Below are 21359 nucleotides of genomic sequence, written 5' to 3'. Positions count from 1 at the left end.
ACCCAACTTGGTCTGTCTTCAAAGCATTCTCCAGAATGAAGGCTTGGAGTCGCCCACAAATGATAAAGTTTTTGTTTTCCCCCATTCCTAAAATAATTTGAAAGCAATGCTAAATGTTGACTCTAATAATTACTTAATTTGAAAGATATCTCACCTGTTGTGTGTTTAAGTAGTTCTAAACCATTTAGTAATGCCTGATCTACATTTTGTTTTCTGAGTAGTATGTCCTCTTGCAGAACCTAAAAGGCAGGTACCATTTTCATGTGGGGAAAGAAAAATTAAATACACATTAGCATTAGTTAATATTACAGGACTTTAATTAGGTTTTATAGATATATATTTGGGTAACACCCACATTTTCAAATATTCATTATTGTCCCCATGTTTACCCTCCTCTTTCTGTCACTGTGGCCCAGGTCCCAGGTTAATCTACCACAACTGACAGCACTCTCCGATTCAGAAAATACTTAGGGCCCTATTAAATGAGCTACGTGGAGATATTGGAGCACTAGTTAATTATGGGTCTTTGCATATGGCAATAAAATAAGAAGTGAAAAGTGAAAAAATCGGCTATTGGATACATTCAATCTCTTTTTTAAGGTAAGTTCACTAAAAGTAATCTGTATACACAAAGTATTTCTTGAGTATTGCGATACACATAAATCAAAACGAACATAAAATAATGCAGAAATAAGGAAGACTCAAAAAATAATGACAACCAAAATGAAAATAAAATAAAATAAATCAAAATACCCGAAGTTCAGACTGCTGCTCCCACAGACCCTCAGTGCTGTAATCCTGGACTGAGAGCTTGCTCAGCTTGTCATGTACTTCATTCAGCCAATTCATCAGCTCCACTTCATCTTCCCCAAAAATCTTAGCATTACACAAGGCCTGCTGGAGCAGCTCAGACCTGCTGTGACTCTTCTCTTGAATCTCAATGTACCACACTTGAGAGGAGTCTAATTTATTCTGCACCATATCTTTATCCTCCCTGGAGCTCAAAACCTTTAAGGACTGGCCAATGCTAATAGCCTGGTGTAAATGTTTATTGTGATTGATGATGTCATCTTCTAAGGCCTAAATAAAGTTTTAAAAAAAGAGAAACAAACAGAATGGACAAATAAAAATAAAAACATAAATAGAATGAAGAGCAGACATTTGAAATGGATTTAATTCACAATGACTCATAAAAAAATAATACATAACTCAAATTTATGTCATAAAACCAAGAAGGGAATGGAGAACTGAATCTTACTAAGGTGGGATGAGTATCTTACTTTGTGCTGTGCAATTTGTTCCTCAAGTTTGGACGCTTGGGTTCCTATGGGCTCACAATTCGCCAGCCTCTTTTCTATGGTTGTAAGCCACTCGTTCAGTGGTTCTAAGGTTTCATGAAATTGTTGTGCTACCACCGAGATACCTTCCAACTGACGATTCCTACAAATGTGCCAAGATAAAGGTCCTTTAGGGATGAAGAATGTGTGAAATATTCAACAAAAATCTTCACTCTCTTGCTTCCGAATTCTGTTCTAAACATTTTTTTGTAGAAAATTTCTAGGGCTAAAATTAGTATCTCTCACATTCAAAGAACATGTTAAAATAGTTCTAGTAAATAAAACTAAAGTTGAACAACAGACCAACCTCAAGTGCCTGAATCTTATGAAAGTCTTTAGCAACTTAGTTATAATATTTAAAATAACAATAGTTATTATAATAATAGTAACAATAGGAAAGTTATAACAACAGTATCATCAATAATAATGACAATAAGATATTTATTGGACACATTTTTTGTAGAAAAAAAGTAGAGAGTATCTCCCATGGGAGCCAGGGCACAGTGTCCTGGGGCATTACAGAGAAGGAATAATCTACTGACATGTATTATAGGTCAACATGAAACCTTTAACCTCTTTAGCAGCACCTTATTCTAGGTCCTAGAACTATAATTAATTCTACTCCATTATTCAAAATCAGTCAAATTTTTCTTTTCACCATTTTAGTTCCAAAGGAGGTAGGAATGTATGGAAATATTCTATCCAGTGGTTCGTCGATTTTCAACCCAAAAAGTCTATGTGGCTACACTTTAATGTAGGTACTCCTCAAAAACTGGTCAAGGGAGAGAATGCAGAAATGAAATACAGAAATGTTGAGTGCAAAGTGGAGCCATGCTCTAGGCTTCCTGGCCTTCAGGTATGTCACAGCAGCATTCACCTGCCTAGTTTCCTAGCTAACTCCTACTACGCCTTTAGAAGATAGCTTAGCTGTCACTTCCCTGCCCCCAGACTATGTTCTTCCTATTACATGCTCCCATGGCACCCTGTATTTTTGCTTTGAAACATTACATTTGTCATTATTTTTCCATTGCTATAAAACCCTACTAGACTGTACCCTATCTGAGGACACAGATGATCTGTCCAGCTCATCCCTGTGACCCAAGGCCCAGTTCTGCGCCTGATACATAGCAGGCAGGCAATAACTATGTAATAAACAAATGAATAAATTGCCCCTGAGAGAAATGTTTTTGTTAAAACAAAGAGTTGGGATATGTCTGGTGATTATAAGACACTACCATTAGAGGAATGAGGAGAGAGGTACCATTCACAGCCCTTGCTCTCTGTGTTCACATGATAAACATAAGAAAAGTATTACCAAATAAATATCTGTGTTAAAGCCATTGCTTCTCTCACAAAAGATCGGAAGTAGTGTTTGTTACCTTGTTTCAGCTTTATTAAGCAATGCCTCCCATCTACTATCCAAGAGACTCAGTTGTTTCAAAATTTTTACTTTATCTGCAGGTTCTGCTGTGGCAGCAATTTTTTCTCCTTCTCGTTTGATCACCTCTACAGTAGATTTGCGGTCATCCAACAATCTTTGGAGAAGCTTGAAAGAAAAAAATAAATATAAAAAAGTCAAAGGAATAATTGTATCAACATAAAGAAAAATCTATTCTAGGCACTTTTGTTATGTGCCCACAATATATATTTTGGATGAATTCACATGCAAAAGGATCTGAAAAGTAGGATTTTAAGAGTAACTCATTTTGCTTAATGACTCATTATGATTGTGTCAGACACTGGGTTAGGGGCTTTTCGTGGTGGATAAAACTAATATTGATAAGGCCGCCAAACCATTCATTAATAATTTTAATGTAAAATAATGGGGTAGAAGGTGCTGCTTAGCAAAACTCCACTGCACTGACAGTGACAACTTCCCATCATTGTAATGAAAGGGGACTATCCTATACATTCAACAATTATCTGTCCCATTAACTGTTTTCAAAACCTTTTCCGGTGTTAAACAATGCAGTACAGGCAGAGGGTGAGACACAGACCAAGTTCACAAAGCTAGTGAGGCAAAAGCGGAGGCTCTCGCCTCTTTTTACAGGTGGGGTTCGCTCCTAAAATCCTCCATGAGGATGAAAACCAAACAAGAGCTTTTAAATATCATTCCCCAAAGGAACAGAGGGTGGAATGTATGAGAACTCTCCAAAGCTGGCTAAATAAGACTAATATTTCAGGATTTAGCAGCAGAAGACAAAAATTCAGTTCAATTCTAAGTAAATATTTCAAGAAGCCTGGAATGGAATGTTTCATATAGGTGGGCAGAGCTCAGGGCTCCCTTGCTCTTACCTAAACAAGCAAATATTTCATGAGCAAGGCTATCTACACACAGGCGCCATGTTGGATAAAACACCAACTAGTTCACTGTTTCCTTAATCTGATCCTGACTGATAGTTAAGGAGTAAAGAAATGGACAGGTACCCAGAAGTAACAAGCTAGAAGTGCATTCACTCACTTTCATTTTGTAATCAAGACCAACAAAGTAGGAGGTAGAGAAATACATTTAGGAAGAAGAAACACAAACTCTCTTGACACAGGTTAGAGTCATTATAAAAGCAAAGTCCATCAGGTGGCTCAGGCAGTAAAGAAAACTACTTAAGTGGATTATTTTTGATCAACTTTAATAGCAAAGCCTCTGGCAATTAAGAAAGCCAAATCAGCAAATAGGTTTTGTTGGCTAAGCATAAGTTCAATAACTCTGGGAGAATTATAAAGATTTAAATTAAATTGCGAATGGCAGCAGTTATTTTATATATTATATATTTTGAATATTACATATATTATATACTAGAGGCCTGGTGCACAAATTAGTGCACGGTTGGGGTCCAGCCGGCCCGGCCCCAATCAGGGCAGATCGGGACTGGGCCTGTCAAGAGGAGAAGATGGCGGGAGGTTGGCTGGCTGGCCCACCCAGATTGGGGCCCAATCAGGGCCAGGCTGGCTGGGGGGGAATAGGGGGACCACAGGCGATTGGGGTTGGGGGGCCAATTGCGGGCGAAGCCACCCATGGGAGGGGCTATGGGCCAGCTGGCCTCACCCCTGAATGGGGTGGGGTGCCGTCCGGGGTCCAGCAGCCTGGGGGAGAGGCCGGGGGGAGCAGCCGCAGGAGGTTGTCCGGCCGGCCTCACCTCCTGATCGAGCCAGTTTGCTGGCCACAGTGGGCGTCATAGTGACTGGTCATTCTGGTCATTACAGCGTTACATTTGCTGGCTTTTTATATATATAGATTATTTTACTACATATTATATATTATACATATTATTCAAAAATTGCCTAAGTGCAATGTGTTTCCTGTGATGTTTAATTCTTACCTCTAAATCTATTTCTAATAGGTTAATTTCCCAATACAAAAGTCCAAAGTTCTGAATATCAAAATTAAATGAAGCTTCTTAATCCATTCCCTTCTTAAGGTTTCATCCAGGAGAAACCTCACCAATGTGTTGTGTTCCAGGCCCCTCCCACATGTCCTTTCATGTCATGGCTGACAAGTTAGTACTGAGAACATCACTAAATGCTAACTAAGTGACCAGCACCAGTGGGAGCACAACTGTATGTGAGATCCCAAATAGACATCACCCCTCTAATGAGTGTGTCTTTCCAACTTGGTCCTTACTGAGTGTCAAACGACACAGCAGCACATTCCTTAGCATATGTGAATCAAATATTTGCTTCTTCAGTACAGGCTGAAGCTGCCCATATTTAATCTATACTAAAGGCAATTTCATATGACCAACCTAATATATAAGAGAACACTGATATTTCTGTCCAAAGTCCCCTTCTTCCCTGACTTCTCTATTTAAAACTGCACACATACACACACATACACCCTTTACTCTAGCATTTCCTGTCCCTCATTCTTGTTATCACTTTCTAATTTTTATCTCTCATCCCTGCTTTACTTATCACTTGCTAACTTATCACAATTTACTTATTTGCTTTATTGTTTCTCTCTCCCTGTTCCTCCTGTCCCACAAAACCGTAAACTCAGTGAGGAAATTATATCTTTTTTTATTTGGTGATATAGCTCCAGCACCCAGAACAATGCCTGATCCGAGGCATATGGTTCCATAAATATTTGTTAAATGGACAACACAATAATGTCTAGAACATCAACAACCAGTTAACTAAGATATCCTATTAATATAAATAGAGTTTCATTATTAATATGGCTCAGGAAACACAATTTAAAAGCATCTGACTTACCTTTTGCTCTTGTATCTGGGCCTTCACCACTTTGAACTCGGCCGATGGTGGCTTCTGATTGGCCACAAGCTCCTCGGTGTCCACCATCCAGCTGAGCAGGGACTCCAAGGCATCCTGGAACCTCCCACAGTGCAGCAGGGCCTCCTGCAGCTGGGCTGCTCGCTGAGCCACCTGCAAAGTTCCAATTGGTCCCATTTATTTATTAGCTTCATAAAACAATGAAATTGCCTACCGGCCACCACTTTTCATGTTTATCTTCCTATTTGGTCACAAATTTTATTTTCCTTTTCATTTAAAATCTACCCAAAGCATAGACAATGGACAGGTTGGGGGTAGAATAGCATCAAACTTTAGCAAGTAAGCCAAGAAGATAAGGCTACCATCATAAACAGTCAATGCAAAAGATAAAACCTTTGCGATTTTGGAAATATCCAATGCATTTATGATTAGCAATGAATGATTGAAATATTTTCAGGCTGCTGAAAGAAACAATGCATTAGTCACTTTTATCAGTATCCTTGGGATTCATTTTTTTATTTCCTACTGATGCATATCAGGGATAATGATAAAAAAGACTACGATTAAAAAATAACGATTATAATAGAATGAGAATTCTGTTTTGCTAGGCAAAATAACTATAAAGTATCCAATTAAATTCTGCTAGCTCCAAGCTCTGAGTCCTTATTTAACTGACCAGGGCCTTTGTCTTCTAGTAAATGGAATCTCTGGGTCCTACAATACCCTACTGCCCTTCTCATAGATCTCCTTTTTGGACTAAAAAAGTAGTTGGCAAGATATTTTAAGCACTATGGAATATATTTTCATCTGACACTGCATTCCAATTGTGTTCAAAGTGCACTACAATATGAATCTGACTTCAAAGAATGATAAATGTGGGTTTGAGACCTGGCGATGCTTAAGATTTCAATGCAGCAAAATTTGTATGCGAACAATCACCACCACCACCAGATAGGCACTGCCATCTAATAACAATTTTCTGATAATTTATGTCATGTGAAGATCTGCTATTGTGTCAGCATTATCTCCTTAAGATATCAGAGCATTATTTCCCACGTGGGTATTTTTTAAAAGGTGGGAATCTCTACCTTATAAGTAAAATAATATTTGCTGTTAATGGTCTATCAGGAGGGTGGCAACCCTTAGTCCAGGGCAGACAGACAGGCATAGTTGCTTTCACTCGCACAGTGTGACCTATTATACAGTGAAATTAGTTGCTAACATTTGCAATTTAGAAGATTTCACTAAAAAAGTGAGATTTCCCGGTTCCTTGAAAGCAAATATAGTCTTTGGCAACAGTGAGCATAGACCGTTAGAAGGCAATGCTTTGCTGGAGCTAAGTGGTTACTGTACCTTTAAAGGTGCATGAGGTCTCTCAACACAGGACAGTGTCATGGGCCACCTGCCATTACACCTGTACTATTGTGCCTCTATCAAAGTCAAGATAATGACAGGGAGAGGCCCTGTTTCCTCCAGCTGGCTCCTTTCGTTTACGCTTCCTAACAAGCCCTGTAGGCATTGGAGTTTGGGCCATCCAGTTTACAGCAATATAAAAAAGTGGACATGTTTAGGGAAGTCTGGCTACTGTAAACATGATCTGTGGTCACAACAAATGCTAGTGAATGATAACAAACAGAAAGGACAGCGAAGGGAAAGGCAAAGTTACCTTTTTATTGAGAGTCTTCCACCTGGCATTGACATCGTCCAGGTCCTGCTCCAAACCTTGGGTGCTGGTGCTGTTAGCAGCACTCTGAATAAGGCTCTGGCCCAACCAGTTTACATCTTGCTGTTTAACCTGCAAGGGTTCAATCTCTTCTTTTTGGAATACCTGCAGTTGGAAGAGCAATAATCATATGAATTATATGACCTAATAACCACCAAATATAAACATTTATGCAGTGATCGGATATCAATCATTAGAGATAAAGATAATTTTTGTTGCATATTCGTATCATAACAACCTTATTAATAAGAGTCACGAATACAAAATAATAGTCTAAGTGCATTTAATCAGATTACCTATAAGCCCAAGAAAACAGTGTATGTCCTCTATTGTTTCATTATCATAGCACTAGAAATGTCCTATCATTTCAATTTAACTATAGTATAAAAATGTATGAAAAATGCTAATGAACAAAATGATAAGATGGGTCCAAGATGAACCCATTTACTGGGCAAGGGCTCTAACAGGCTCTTCTAAGAATGCCTGCTGTTAGCTGGCATTAAAGTTTGATGAATCACTGACAAGGTGATGAAGTGAGCCAAGATGCTAATCTGTGACTTGCCAGATGGGCCAAAATACAGGGATAGCAAAAGAAAAAATGGCTTAGGCAAGCACTACAGTAGTATGTATCCCTAAACATCTAGCCCCCTCAATGCCTATCAAGATGCCAATAGGCTTGCAAGAGGCATGCAGACCTCACCCCTGGACCTGATCACACATACCACCAGCACAGCAACTGTGGTTACGCTTTGGTCACTGCCGCCCCTGTCAGCAGCTTTCCAGAACTGCCCCCCGAACCCGACTCCTCCTCCCATCCAACTTATGGTCCCCGGTGGCCTGCCTGTAACTGTCCAAAGAGCTAATGTGTTAGAGCAAAATGCAAGCTCCATAGAAGCAGAAAGTTCTCTTTTCCTTATAACAGTTTCATGCCCTGGACCTCCCATAGTACCTGACATGCAATATTGTACGTGATGATTATTTGCCAAATAAACATCAGTATAGAAAAATGATATTTTATCTTGGAATGAATGATATCAACCCCTAAACAGATAATACTGGGGGGGGGGGGTAGGGGGTAGATCAACATTTTCATAGACAATACAAATGTTTTTTAATACAGGAGTTAAAGGATGTCATAAAGAAAGTAAGTTAATTTAACTCAGAAAGGAAAGTTTCAGCTAAGGTATTAAGGTAAGACAAGGTTTGGATTTCTGAGCTGTTATACTATAGAGCACTATACAAATATATCAATAGCCCAAGTGAACAAACAGTTAAGCAGAACATATGAAACATAACAAAGGCAAATACCAAAACAGTACTTAAGATGAAATTCAGGCACAGCGTGGAAAACAATTTTGAAAGATGTAGAGGCTGCAGGAGACAAACTCTCTAGACTCTGGCCAAGGCCCCCAAAGCAGGCTACTTCCGTGTTATTGTATGAATGAGTACATGAAGGAACAACAAACAAATAAATGATCATTTCCTCTAGAGTTCCCCTCCTATATAGACAATTTCCACACTGGAGAACTGTTTCTATATAACAATACCATATTCACATAATCAAACAAATTATAAGAATTCCCCAAGTCACGGAGGAACAAAAACACAAGCTTTCATAAGTTTTTAAAAGGCATAAATTTCCTTAATAAGGCAATGGAAAGTTGAGACAAGGTGGTAAAAATAGAGTTTGGTGCGGTATTTGATTCTATTTCTTTTCCATACCACTTTCTAAGTTACTACTTCTATGAATCGCTGTGGACATGTTTTACTACACACACACACACACACACACACACACACACACACACACACGAGGAGGAGGGACTGCTACATTCTTAAGCCCAAGAACTTGTCTTGTATATAAGGATTCAGGGAAAAGTTCTATTCTCCCTCTCAGATAATTTCTAGGATGAAAAAAAAAAAGTGCACCCTAATATCATGTTGCAGTAAATTGCCTTAATCTCTTTCTTACCTTGGTTTGAAAGAAATTAATTTTAGAGTTGCATATCAGAGTAGGTCTAGGTGAGTCTGTGGTAGTTTTCTGAAGTACTACAAAAATATATCAAGGGTTATAAAAGTTAACTACTAAAGAATCTATGTACTCCTAAGAGCTTCATTACCTTCTACAAATAAACTGCAAGATCCTTTACAGAAAAAGGTACTTAGCCAAGCTTTTACACTAGCATGTCATTTAAAGCAGGCTCTAGGAAAGGGCATCGCTGAGTCGAGCAATTATTTCATGGACTGAGAAGAGAAACTTTTCTGAAATTGTCCAAATCCCTTCTCTCTCAGTGGTAGCAAAATACTTACCAAGGGAGACTTTCCCCCAAATCTAGTCCATAAGCGCACACACACACACAGAGAGAAGCTTAAAATAAAATAAAATTACCTCTGAGGCAAAGTTTACCAGAAGAGCTTAGAAAAACTACCAAAATAACTGAGCTTCAGTCTAAGTGGGAAGAAAAAAAATTACAGGCCTGGCAAACAACCTCTGCTTATTACGGGGCTGCACCCTTCCCTTTCTTACCTCACTCACCACTCACAAGAAGTCAGGCGCTAGCTACCGGGGCTGCAAACTACAGCACAATGCAACTCCTCTACTTCCACACGCAGGGCCACTGAGAGAAAACTTGCAGCACATTTTAAAACGTCCTTAATTTGAGCGGAGTACTTCGCAGACCACAACACTAGAATATTGTGTTTGTACCTTCATGACTAAGCCTGTTCAAGCTTAATAAATCCAGTGTAACGGCCCCTAAATGGCAGTGTCTTAAACCACAATTTGTGTAAAAGCTGAATGTTCACATAAATTCACAGTGGAGGCATTTCTAAGTGATGGCACACCGCCACCGGCTGCACAACCAATAGCCGGGCTCTCGACAGCTGGGAACCATCATTCCCCAGACCCCCACCTAATTCGTTTGCTGCAATGATCAACTTATCAATATCTGGCATCTCGTAGGGCACTAGTCACCCCCACCCCCCTCCCGATGAAACACCAGTGACCGCTTGAGAACAGAAGCACAAAATCTGGCAGGGCGGGGTGTCCCGTTTCCATGAGTTACCTGAACTGACTGAAAGCCATTACAGACCGTGTCCAATGCTCCTGCCCGGGCCCTGTTTTTTCTGGGAGCTTTCTTTCTCGCTGCTCTGAATTTCGGGGAGCACTTCGTAGGGGCCACCTCCGTCTCCTGGGCAGAAAGGGGAGCCTCCACGTCCTCTTTAGGTGCAGGGTTCGATTCTTCCGAAGCGCATCGTGTTAACAGGGACACATTTTCTTCTAAGCTTCTGCTACCACCATCTACGTGATTTCCCCCCAAATCTAAACGGGAGAGCCCCAAATCCTCAGGAGAATCTGCCACACATTCCCTGCTTCCTGCTGTGATGTGGAATTCTCCCGGTCCGTATGTTTTCCCTTCTCCCCCTGGGTTAGAGATACACTCATTTTCTCCATCTCTAATTAATGGGTCGCCCTTCACAGTGGTCTCCTTCCAATCATTCTGCAGGCAGCAGTGTTCACCATGGACTTCCCTCTGACCATTCACACCAGCTGTTTGCTCCAGTGGAGACACACCATGTAAAATCATCTTGAAGTTCTCCTCAGGGTGGGCACTTCTACAGGAAAGCAACGGGATTTTCTGTTCGCTAATGGGATGGGCAGGAAGCAATGGTGCATGTTGTTCTGCTATATGAATATCTTCGGCAGAAGACAAGCTTCTGATTTGTGACTGGTCTCCAGTTAAAATGGCCTGTTTTTCTTCCCTCTCGGCTGGAGGGCTGCATAAACCAGAGTCGTCCTCCTCCGACGTGAGGGAATTAGTCCCCCACCTGCACTTGCTGGCCTTGCTCACAGCCTGGGACACATCAGTAGGTTCAACAAAGGAGCTTTCACTTTTGTTTGCGTAATCCATAAAATTGGCTGGGACAAACATCCGCCATGACCGTCTATGCTCTTTCTTTTCTGCGTGGGATTTGGCTTTGGGTAATCCTGTGGTTCGGATGATGTCACTGTTGAGTTTGAGCGCATCGAAGATCATCTTCTCATCGAGGGTGTGAGCTTCCCGACCTCTCAGCTCAAACACATTGGAAGAAGCCAGGGCACCGTTGGAGCATAAAGAACTAACATCCAGTGTCCTGTGACTGTAGGGCAAAGTCCGATCTCCAAAATGCCTGGAAGCCAGGCTGCCTTTTGAACCCGAGTCTATCTGTTCATTTAGTCTAACCGTGTCATAGATGGACCGCTGTGGGACATAACAGTCTTCGATATTCAGGTCCTCCTCCTCTTCACCCTTCCCTACACATGGGGGGTTCTGACGTAAACAGTCTGGTCTGCTGAGTGGCTTCCCCATTTTGCAGAAAGTTAAAGCAAATATTGCAGCTCTTGAGACAGAAATTAAGAAATAAGGCAAAGCATCTTTCGAAAAAGTATACCTCTGCACAGAACTATACAGTGTCTCTAGCATAAAGACACATGCTCAGATAATATATGTCATAATCTATGAGGTGTTTAAGGTCATCATCAGTGCATCAGTCTAAATGCAACTATCCTTGTATCTGGTAGTTTTTAGAATGATTCTAAAAAAATAAAGTGCATCAAGAACACAGAGCAGAAACCTCCTAACCTCCCTGACCCCCAGCCCCCGAAGTTCCCTTTCACATACTCCAAAACACAGAAAAAACAACAACAAACATACACTTAACAGTGGCTCAAACAGTCAGAACATTCCATTGTCAGTTCATTTCCCTTTTTAGTCTAATTTTGCATCCGAGATTTCCAGATTAAAATTTCCAAGGGAGCAAGCATTTCAACAGGCTGAATGTTAATTTAGGCAGAGCTCTGGTTAACTGTAATCCACTTAAAGATGGCTTACACAACTTCATCTCCTGTATAAATAAACCATGCTTCAGAAACTTAAAAGACAAACACAGGGACCACGTAATTGTCAGATCAAGGCACAGAACAGATCTTCAGAGAAAAATCAGTCTAATGTTGTAAGAAAGTTAAAATTTTCTTTTGCCTTTTTTTGGGGGGGGTGGGGGGGTTGGGGGGGGAGTAGCTATAAATAATCTGGATTCAAACGGCAGTTTTTCTTCCCATATTAAGCTTCTTTGAGGCTAGTCAGAACTACCCAAAGGAGGGGGGGAAAAATTCGACTTTTGGACAGCCGGGCCAGTACAATCCAGCAACTGTTTAAAAGTAAATAGTTTAGAAAGCATGGTGTTCTAGAAACTCTCTTTAAAAAAAAAAAAAAGGCCAGTTTCCAGAGTCTTATCTGATCCTCCTGAAGAAGGCTTATTCCACCTGAGGCAGTTGCAGCGCAGAAGAGCTCCGAGTTCCCTCTAAGGCACGGGCAGCGTCATTCACATTCCAGCTGGGAACCGAGACTCGTGGAGCCTTTGAAACTGACCCAGTGTGGCCGCAGTCTGTCTTTCATTTCAGCTGCGGCTGGGGAGAGGCAGAGGTGTCGGAGGCGGAGGTGGAAAAGGAACTCCAGCAGGGAGCTCCGGCGCTGTCCCCAGTCCCCAGCTCCTCACGGCAGCAGGGCCCCCGGCGGCGGGGCAGGCATCCTCCCGAGCCCGGGCGCTCCCAGGACCGTCCGCACTCTCTTTGGGCAACATCGGCTCCGGTCCCTCCGCTCCGGTCCCTCCGCCCGCCGAGCGCTCCGGGCGCGCAGCTCCGTGGCTCCTCCGCTGCGGAGCCCTCCCGCGCCTTCACTTCGCAGTCATCGTTTCTTGGACTCCTCGCCTCTCCTGCGAGCCGGGTGAGCTGTTTCAGGGGGAGGAACCTAGAGGCCCAGAGGCTGCAGTGCAACAGCTTGCTGGTGACATCAGCGCAAATCAGAGCCGCTGCGGAGAGGGGCAGCTCGGGTTCCGAGTCGCCCAGAGCGCACCACCACCTAGTTCACAGGAGGAAGGGAGAGGAAGGGCCTGCAGAGGTCGAACCTGACAATAGGAGCTCCCCGGGGAGGGAATCATTTCTGCGAACGCCCGGTGCTCATTTGAATATTAAATGGGTTGAAAAAGAGCTAACAGGTTCCTACCCTTCAGCTGAAACCACTCCCTCACACAGTTGCAGACGCTGTACTAGTATCTGCCTTGCGAAGGGCGGATCACTTTGAAGTCGAGTGTTGTGTCATTCCTTTTTCAAGCCCAAGTTCAAGTCGAACCGTTCTCCAGAGTAAATTATCCCTATGGCAGGGTGCCCTGAGCACCGCTGACATGAATATTAGTAGTTACTAATAACCATGCAGCCCTCTTGAGGTTAACAGATCAAGGGCAGTAAGTGACTCCAGATATTTCATAAACAAAATCACATGCACAGATTTTTATCTACTGAACAAACACGCTCTTAAAATGCTGTTTGAAAATAAATTCAGCAAACCAGGCCATAGCCCTCGGGGGGGGGGGGGGGGGGGCGGGGCGGGGAATTAATACTCTTATTTAGGTAAAATAAAATCTACCCATCCTTTATTTTACAAAATAAGCAGCATTGCCAGATTAGCAGATAGAGTAATACGTGAGGGCAGACTATCTTTTCTCAGTCTCACAAGATAATAATTTAAACATAAAACTGCACTGATGCCAAGTGAAGAAGGCAGCTCTGGTAAAAAAACAACCTTATGTTTTCTCATACTTTTACAGAAAAGACATCGGACAGAACTTTTGTTCCTTTACTGAGAAAACAATTCCAAAACTATTTTTACAAACCTAAAAATTAAATCTTTTTCAAAAATCTATGCATAACCAGACTCTGTAAGTAACACACCTATTCAACAATTATTAGATACAAATCAGTATATGGTCAAGTTGGAAAAATATATAAAAAATACCCATCAATATCACACTATCAATTCAATGGACATTTTTCATAAACAAGAAGGGAAATATTTCAACAAGCACTAGATCCTGCGGTGTTAGAGCGCCCAGGCTGCTCTGAGGTGCTGACAATAAGAAAAAGAAAAACACGCACACGCATTACCATGTCTGAGCAGTGGGCTGAGCACTAGGCCGGGAATTAAGAGAGACTAAGTTACCCCCAATTGCCACTATCTTTTTTTGTTGTTGTTCATCCTTACCTGAGGATATATTTCCCCTTGATTGAACCTGCAATCCAGGCACATGCCCTTGACCAGGAATCAAGCTGGAGACCTTTGGGATCGAGGGCCAACACTCTAAACATTGAGCCACAGCAGACAGGGCCTACAGGCCACTATCTTGACAGGTGAGCCTGTAAAGCTACTTATTCATGGCAATATTAATACAGTAGTGAAGTTTCCATGAAATGTGAATGAGTGCCTTTCTCTAAATATTCTGAGATACTCAGAACTTCTCATAAGAATGGCCCTAGCTCAGTCTACCTTACACCCTAACTCTGAATCATTAGTACAATAAAAAGAGCAACATGTAACCTCACATTTGAGGTGGACAGTACATTTTAAAAACTACAAAGGTAATTCATTCATAATTTCAACCATTCATCAAACAGTGCTCACTATCTGCCAAACCCCATGGCCAGCACTGGCAAACACTGGAACACAGAGATGAAGTGACACTGTCCTTACAATGGAAAATCTGAATGATAGAATACAGTTTGGAAGTAGGGAGTGCTATGAAAAATATCCTCTAGTTCAGGCGCCCTCAAACTACTGCCCACAGGCCACATACGGGTGTTTTTGCCGTTTTGTTTTTTTACTTCAAAATAAGATATGTGCAGTGTGCATAGGAATTTGTTCATAGTTTTTTTTAAACTATAGCCGGCCCTCCAATGGTCTGAGGGACAGTGAACTTAAAAAGTTTTAGGACCCCTGCTCTAGTTGATTATATTTAAGTATATGCTATTTATTAAACTGATTTTGACTAATTCTATAAATGATAATCCTAATATATTCTGATTCAAGTTAAAATTTGCACTATTATACTGATATTTATGACAACAGCACACGCACATATATATACACACATACACACACACCCACACACATATATATATATCTTATTACTTGAAACCATATTCCAAAGATATATCTAAATAACATGAAAGAACTTATATTTAGAACAGAATTGGACTGGTTTACCTTTTCCTCCCAAATTTGGTTTACACAGCTACTTTAAATATTATTGTATCTGATGTTAATAAAATCAAGATATAATAAATTGTGTTCATTATTAATCATGATAGCTAGATCTCTCACATTTTCATCAGAGAAATACACAATGAATAAAATGACCAAAACTTTTCTGAAAAACTGCCCACACTATTATTTCAAACAATGTTAAATTTTCTCAATACATTACCTACTTTGAATATCCTACTAGATGGGACCTAGCTAAAGTATCTTCTAAAGGAAGATGATCTTGGAAAAGTACACAAATACTAATCTACCTAGTAAAAGAGTAACATGCAAATTGTCCATACCTTCACGATGCCCACCAGCTAATCAGGAGTGAGTATGCAAATTAATACAACAAAGATAGTGGGTTAATTTGCATACACAGGCACGAGCAGTGGGGGCGGGGCAGGATGCTTGTGTGTTCCGCACCACCCAGCCCCTCCAGGCCTCTGGGCAGTGTGGGAAGGCAGAAAGGCAGCTCCAGCCAGAGCGAAGGCACTGGCGGCAGCCAGGGGAAGGAAAGTCCATTCTTGCACAAATCTTCGTGCATCGGGCCTCTAGTTAAATTATAAGCAAAAACAGAGCATTTGCTCATTTTAATATTTCCAAAGTTAAGTTAAATCTTTCAAAAAGGAATTCCCTTAAAAATCTTACCACTAAGTACAACATTGTACTTCACAGAAAAGTTAAAAGGCTAATTTTATCAACTGGAACATGTAGGTTTTAGAGTTGAAAGAGTGGAGTTATTAAGAAATTCAGTGTGTAATAAGGGGGAAAAGGTCTGTGTGAATAAATGCAACATTATTCATGAAAACTGACAAAAGTATTCTCCTGGCAATAGCTCCTGAAATCTGAATTAGAAACCAAACAAGAGATATCTGTTTTTTTTTGCTGTGAGTCTAAAAATAGGCCTTAGGAGCAACAATTTCTCTTATTCTTTCTAAACCTGATAGGCCATTTGCTAATGAAAACTGAAAGCATCCTATATTTTTAGTTTTCAAACTAATACACTTCCTCACAAATGGCTAAAAGGGTTTACGAAGATAATCATCAGATGAATATACAATAGCTACTTATTTCAGTGGAAAATGTTTATATTTTATAGAAAGTAGGCTATTTAGATTCCATCACAAAAGCAAACAAATTCAGAAACTCTTAATGGATTCATTGTCTGATCTTGATGGAAAATATCCTATATAATAAAAGGCTAATATGCAAATTGTCCCCTTGACCAGGAGTTTGACCAGGAGTTCAACGGGGAGTTTGACCAGGGGGTGGGGCCGGCAGGCCAATCGCCCATGGTCCCTCCCACTGGTCGGCCCTGCCCCCAATCAGTCGCCCCATCAGGGGTGGAGCCAGCCCACCAACCCCCTACGGCCCCTCTTCTTGACTGGCCCTGACCCTGATCATCCCCCCACCCTGACCGGGGGCGGGGTCAGACAACCAACTGCTCATGGCCCCTCCCCCCGGCAGGCCCAGCCTGGATGCCGCCTGTACACAAATTCATACACCGGGCCTCTAGTCCTATATAATAAATGGCTAATATACAAATTGTCCCCATGGGTGGGAGTTCAACCAACTGGGAGTTAGATGTGTGCTGACCACCAGGGAGGGTGGCATGAAACAAAGGAAGGCTCCAGCTGGCAGCTGGGGAAGGGAGGCCCCAGCCGACAGACGCTAGGGACCCTATCCATGCACAAATTTCGTGCACTGGGCCTCTAGTCTTTAATAAGCACTTGCTATTCTCCCTGTAAGTTACTACAATACTACTAAGACTATGTTTCCCCCCATCTTCAGATGATGGTGGATAAAAAATATTCTCTGTCTATAACACAAAATAATTCTATATGTAAACATTATTAATTAAAATATATGCACATATGCATATATAACTTCTAAAAGTTGATTTTTAAAAAGCCATCCAGCAAACAAAACCAATATACATGCTAAAGATCCCATTTAATTTCCTTCAGATTAACAAAAACAGAATCTGAAAACACTTTTCATATTAAAACACAGACAAATGAAATAAGTAATCTTGAAATTAACACTAAGATATGTACGGAACAGGATGTGAGCGCAGACATTTTCTCTGGTATCCTGGTTCTTGCACATCTCCAAAAGCTTTTTACTTCATTTACAATCCCAGCATTTAGCTACCCTGGGCTATTATTTCATGAATGAGTAGAGACCTACATAAATATTTTAAAAAAACACACAAAACTATCAAATTAACAACAAAGCAAATTCTTCTCTGTCCCTCTCACACACACAGACATAGACACACCTTTAAGCAACTTTCCACATCAGTTAAATACATTTTGTAAGTATCCTTTTTATCTAAGGGAGGCCTGCGATAATGACAGTAGGTAATACAGTTGGATGCTTTTTAGGGGATCACTTTCCATTGGTAATACAGGATTATCCTGTTAACAACAACTAAAAAACAACCAATTTTAGAAAATCCTGTTATAAAACCTCCTGTTGGAACTGCCCTTAGAACCACCTGTTTCCATGCCCCAGTCTTAAATTAAGTAAAAGAAGTTAAGAGAGGCTATGTAACACAGAGAGTCGCAGCATTAATTAGCAGCAAACGTGGAAAGAGAACCCACGTTGCCGGGTGCCCTTTGGACAACGCCTTCGGAGCAGTATGGGATATTCCCGTGTGACGTAGGAAAGAGGGCACCCATGTGTTATGTCTACGCTGTGCAGGCGACAATATGAGGTATTACTAATACTACGGAGAGGACTCGCTCCAACTCTTAGTAGCTTCGTGTGGTCTCTGCTTTGGTGGGGCTTCTCTCTAGCCCATCACCTGTGATATTCCTTCTTATGTGCCACTTAGATGTAGCTGATTAAATCATGTGACCTTCCTCTAAAGCCCAGGTATCAAGTTACAGTTTCTGTAGGGAACATATTTTCACCTTTAAAAATAACAGAGGGAGGTATCACACAGCTACCTTGCTAATATACTCTCATTAACAAAAAAAAAATCCAGCCAAGTAAGAATTTTTTTTCCCCCCTAACAGAAACCTCTTCTGCAACAGCTCTATTTAATTTCTTCCCCCTGCTCTCAACAAAAATGGAGAGCAATTCATCATGGGCCTCCCTGTATGTAACAATATGGGCACACTTAAAAACCGCTATTAAAGCATTCTTCGGACAGTTTTATCTTTAAAAATATGGTGATATCACAAAGATTGTTTTACGATCATTTAATAAGTGTCTTTAAAAGCTATTTGCATTTCAGCAAAAGTATTTACAAACAGTGCTGAAACTACCTGGCTTCTCCACCTCATGACACCTGGCATTTTAGTTCACCCAGGATTCAAGTGACGCTGCCGGGGTTAAACAATGTCTTCACCTGGACCAGAGAAAATTTATTACATTTTAATTAGGTATGTGTCCTGGTCTTTGTGGTTTCAACTTGGCTTCAAAAATTCTCTGCGCTGTATAATGCTATTTTCATTTTGGGGAAAAAAAAAAATCTCCGGCTCAGACAGACTTGTACCAGCGATGTGTTTTTATGTGGGGACAAAATGAATTGCTGTTGGGGCAGAAATAAAGAGTAAGCAGGTTCTGAGTTAAGACTTTTTACCATGGCCTAGATAGAAGTGGGGAGGGGTGTATATTTAGCTACAATGTGACAGTACATGTGTGGTAAAACATCAAGTTTCTTTGATCTTCATTGAGATTAAATCAAATCAATATGGTGATAATGATTACTTCATGATAATGAGAAAATCTGATTGGCTGTTGATGACATCATAAGAACTGCCAGGACATGTTCCTTGTATATAGTTGGTTACATATGTCTTTGATAAATAAAAATGTGGAAACATTAATATTACTTAATAATGTAGTTTCGATTTGAAGATAATCTTGACCTAGGAGTTCTCAACAGGAGGTAGGGATAGGGGGAACACCAAAGGACTTTTAGACTTTCTGCCTCAGAATTTATGAAAGTGTGCATAGAATCTAATGTAATAAGAGCAAAGTGTAATAGGAAGATGGTACTCTGAGTTATCAACAGTAACAGAAATCACCTTGCACTTCATACATTTTAGTCCAATGACTAATAGAAGTAGAAAAATGTATGGTTAAACAGAACTTACACATTCAAAATAATTTAAAAACTTGAAGCTAATTCAAAAGGTAACACCATTCTATTTTTGACACTTGGAATAGTTTTCACTGACAGTGAGTTAGGACATGTGGTTCAGAATAGCATTTATTTTTAATCATTATGTCTGGGTTGGTATCTTAAACATGAATTAATTTTGTCCTTTCAAGGATATTAACTGTTATTTCTTAGGTTAAGTTTGGGGGAGGGAGATAATGGTAGCTGAGAAAGTCTGTCCTACCTACTTTAAATAACCCATTAAGTTCCTAGCGAATAAAAGGCACTCCATACTGAGTAACTGGGTAATAGCTATTACTAAGTTTTAGACCAACTCTAAAGGTAGTTTATTTTATATTATTAAAAATTATTATAAGATTTTATCTGTGACATTAGGCGAGGCTAAATTCTACCAGAAAGAGTAATGGCAAACAGGATTACATTTTGAAGTCTAAAAGAAAAATAGACTTTAAAAACCCAGCACCTTCAGTGCTTTTCTGCTCTATTTTTAGAAATTAGAATAACTAGTAGTTTGCTATTTTTAAGCAAACTATTGGTTTTTCACTCAATACGAATCATTCCACTTAATGTCTATGCCCAACAGTAACTAAATTAAGATCTGAATTGTAAATTAATTTATCACTTAAGATATAATCACCAAGACAATGAAAGGTCTGATTTCTCCTGGTGTTGGTAACCACCACCATCACCATCACAGCATCTACATATCAGTTTCTACGACAATTTCATACATATTTATCTCATTTTCTCATAGCAGCCTGTTATAAAACACGTTCCTCCAGTGGATGTTTCTGGTGCTTTGGATTAAAGTGAACAATGGCTGGTTACTCAGGCCACCGAATTAGGTTACAGCAAAGATGATCTGAACATTTCCCAGAAAAACTATCAGATGTGCAATGCGATAAACATTCAGGCTCTCACGCTCACTACATGTGTGACCTTGGGCAAGTCACAGAACCTCTCTGGGTCTCGGCTTCCTTAGAATAAAACGGGGATAATAACAGCACCCACCTCTCCTGACTGTTAACAGGATTAAAGAGAGTTTAGAAAAAGGCTTGACTCGTAAGTGTTAACTGTGGTCAATGCTACTTTTCTAGAGCACGCAGGCCTGCGTGCACGCGCACACACGCATGTGCACACACACACACACACACACACACACAAACAGAATTAGTGAATGTATAAATTACCACGTTATTTACCATAATAATACTCTTTTTTACATTAATTTGTTTTGTTAATCCTCACTCAAGGATCTTTTTTTTTTTAAGAGAGAGTGGAAGGGTGGGAGGGGAAGAGAGAGAGCGAGCTAAAACATTGATGTGAGAGAGACACATCAATTGGTTGTCTCTTGCACATGCCCCCAGTGGGGGCCAGGAATTAAACCTGCAATCCAGGTACATGCCCTTGACTGGGAATAGAACCCACGACCTTTTGGTACACAGGCCAATGCTCTACCACTGAGGCACACTGGCCAGAGCACTGGACTATATTAAATGCAGATGATCTGTCCACTTGGAAACTTTTAGTTGAATCACTGGGTCTCAAGACACTGGTGGTATATCATTATATTTTTTATTACTGAATGTCATTAAAACCAATCAACTCCCTCCGAAGATATCAGAGAACAGACTGACGTAGCACCCTAAGTGGTTTATTTTTCTTCACAATCGAATACAACAATCTCTGTAACCATTGACGGTAATGATGCTAAATTTAGTACTTTTCCATTTGCAAAACACTTTCAATGCAATGGTGAGAGGACTCCTGTTTCTTGCTTTTTCTTACTTTCAAAAGAATTCTCTCCATGGAGAGCCGCA

The 21359-nt window shown here is 40.5% G+C and overlaps 1 protein-coding gene across 14 annotated transcripts in view; it reads right to left on the bottom strand.

Moving 5' to 3' along the window:
• The window catches only part of DST (dystonin), a 435295-nt gene that overhangs the window by 73807 nt on the left and 340129 nt on the right, over positions 1-21359 (bottom strand). For all 14 annotated transcript variants that reach the window (XM_079780745.1, XM_079780756.1, XM_079780754.1 and 11 more), the window contains 6 exons: positions 7231-7392; positions 5547-5717; positions 2717-2883; positions 1281-1440; positions 754-1080; positions 155-239 (listed from right to left, as the gene is read on the bottom strand). In XM_079780745.1, the coding sequence (XP_079636871.1) occupies positions 155-239; positions 754-1080; positions 1281-1440; positions 2717-2883; positions 5547-5717; positions 7231-7392 (1072 nt within the window). The remainder of the gene's footprint in view (positions 1-154; positions 240-753; positions 1081-1280; positions 1441-2716; positions 2884-5546; positions 5718-7230; positions 7393-21359) is intronic.

This window comes from Cnephaeus nilssonii, assembly GCF_951640355.1.
Source record: "Cnephaeus nilssonii genome assembly, chromosome: 9".
Lineage (NCBI taxonomy): Eukaryota > Metazoa > Chordata > Mammalia > Chiroptera > Vespertilionidae > Cnephaeus > Cnephaeus nilssonii.
The sequence above is the reverse complement of the archived record's forward strand: the minus strand, read 5'-3'. Positions and strand labels throughout refer to the sequence as shown.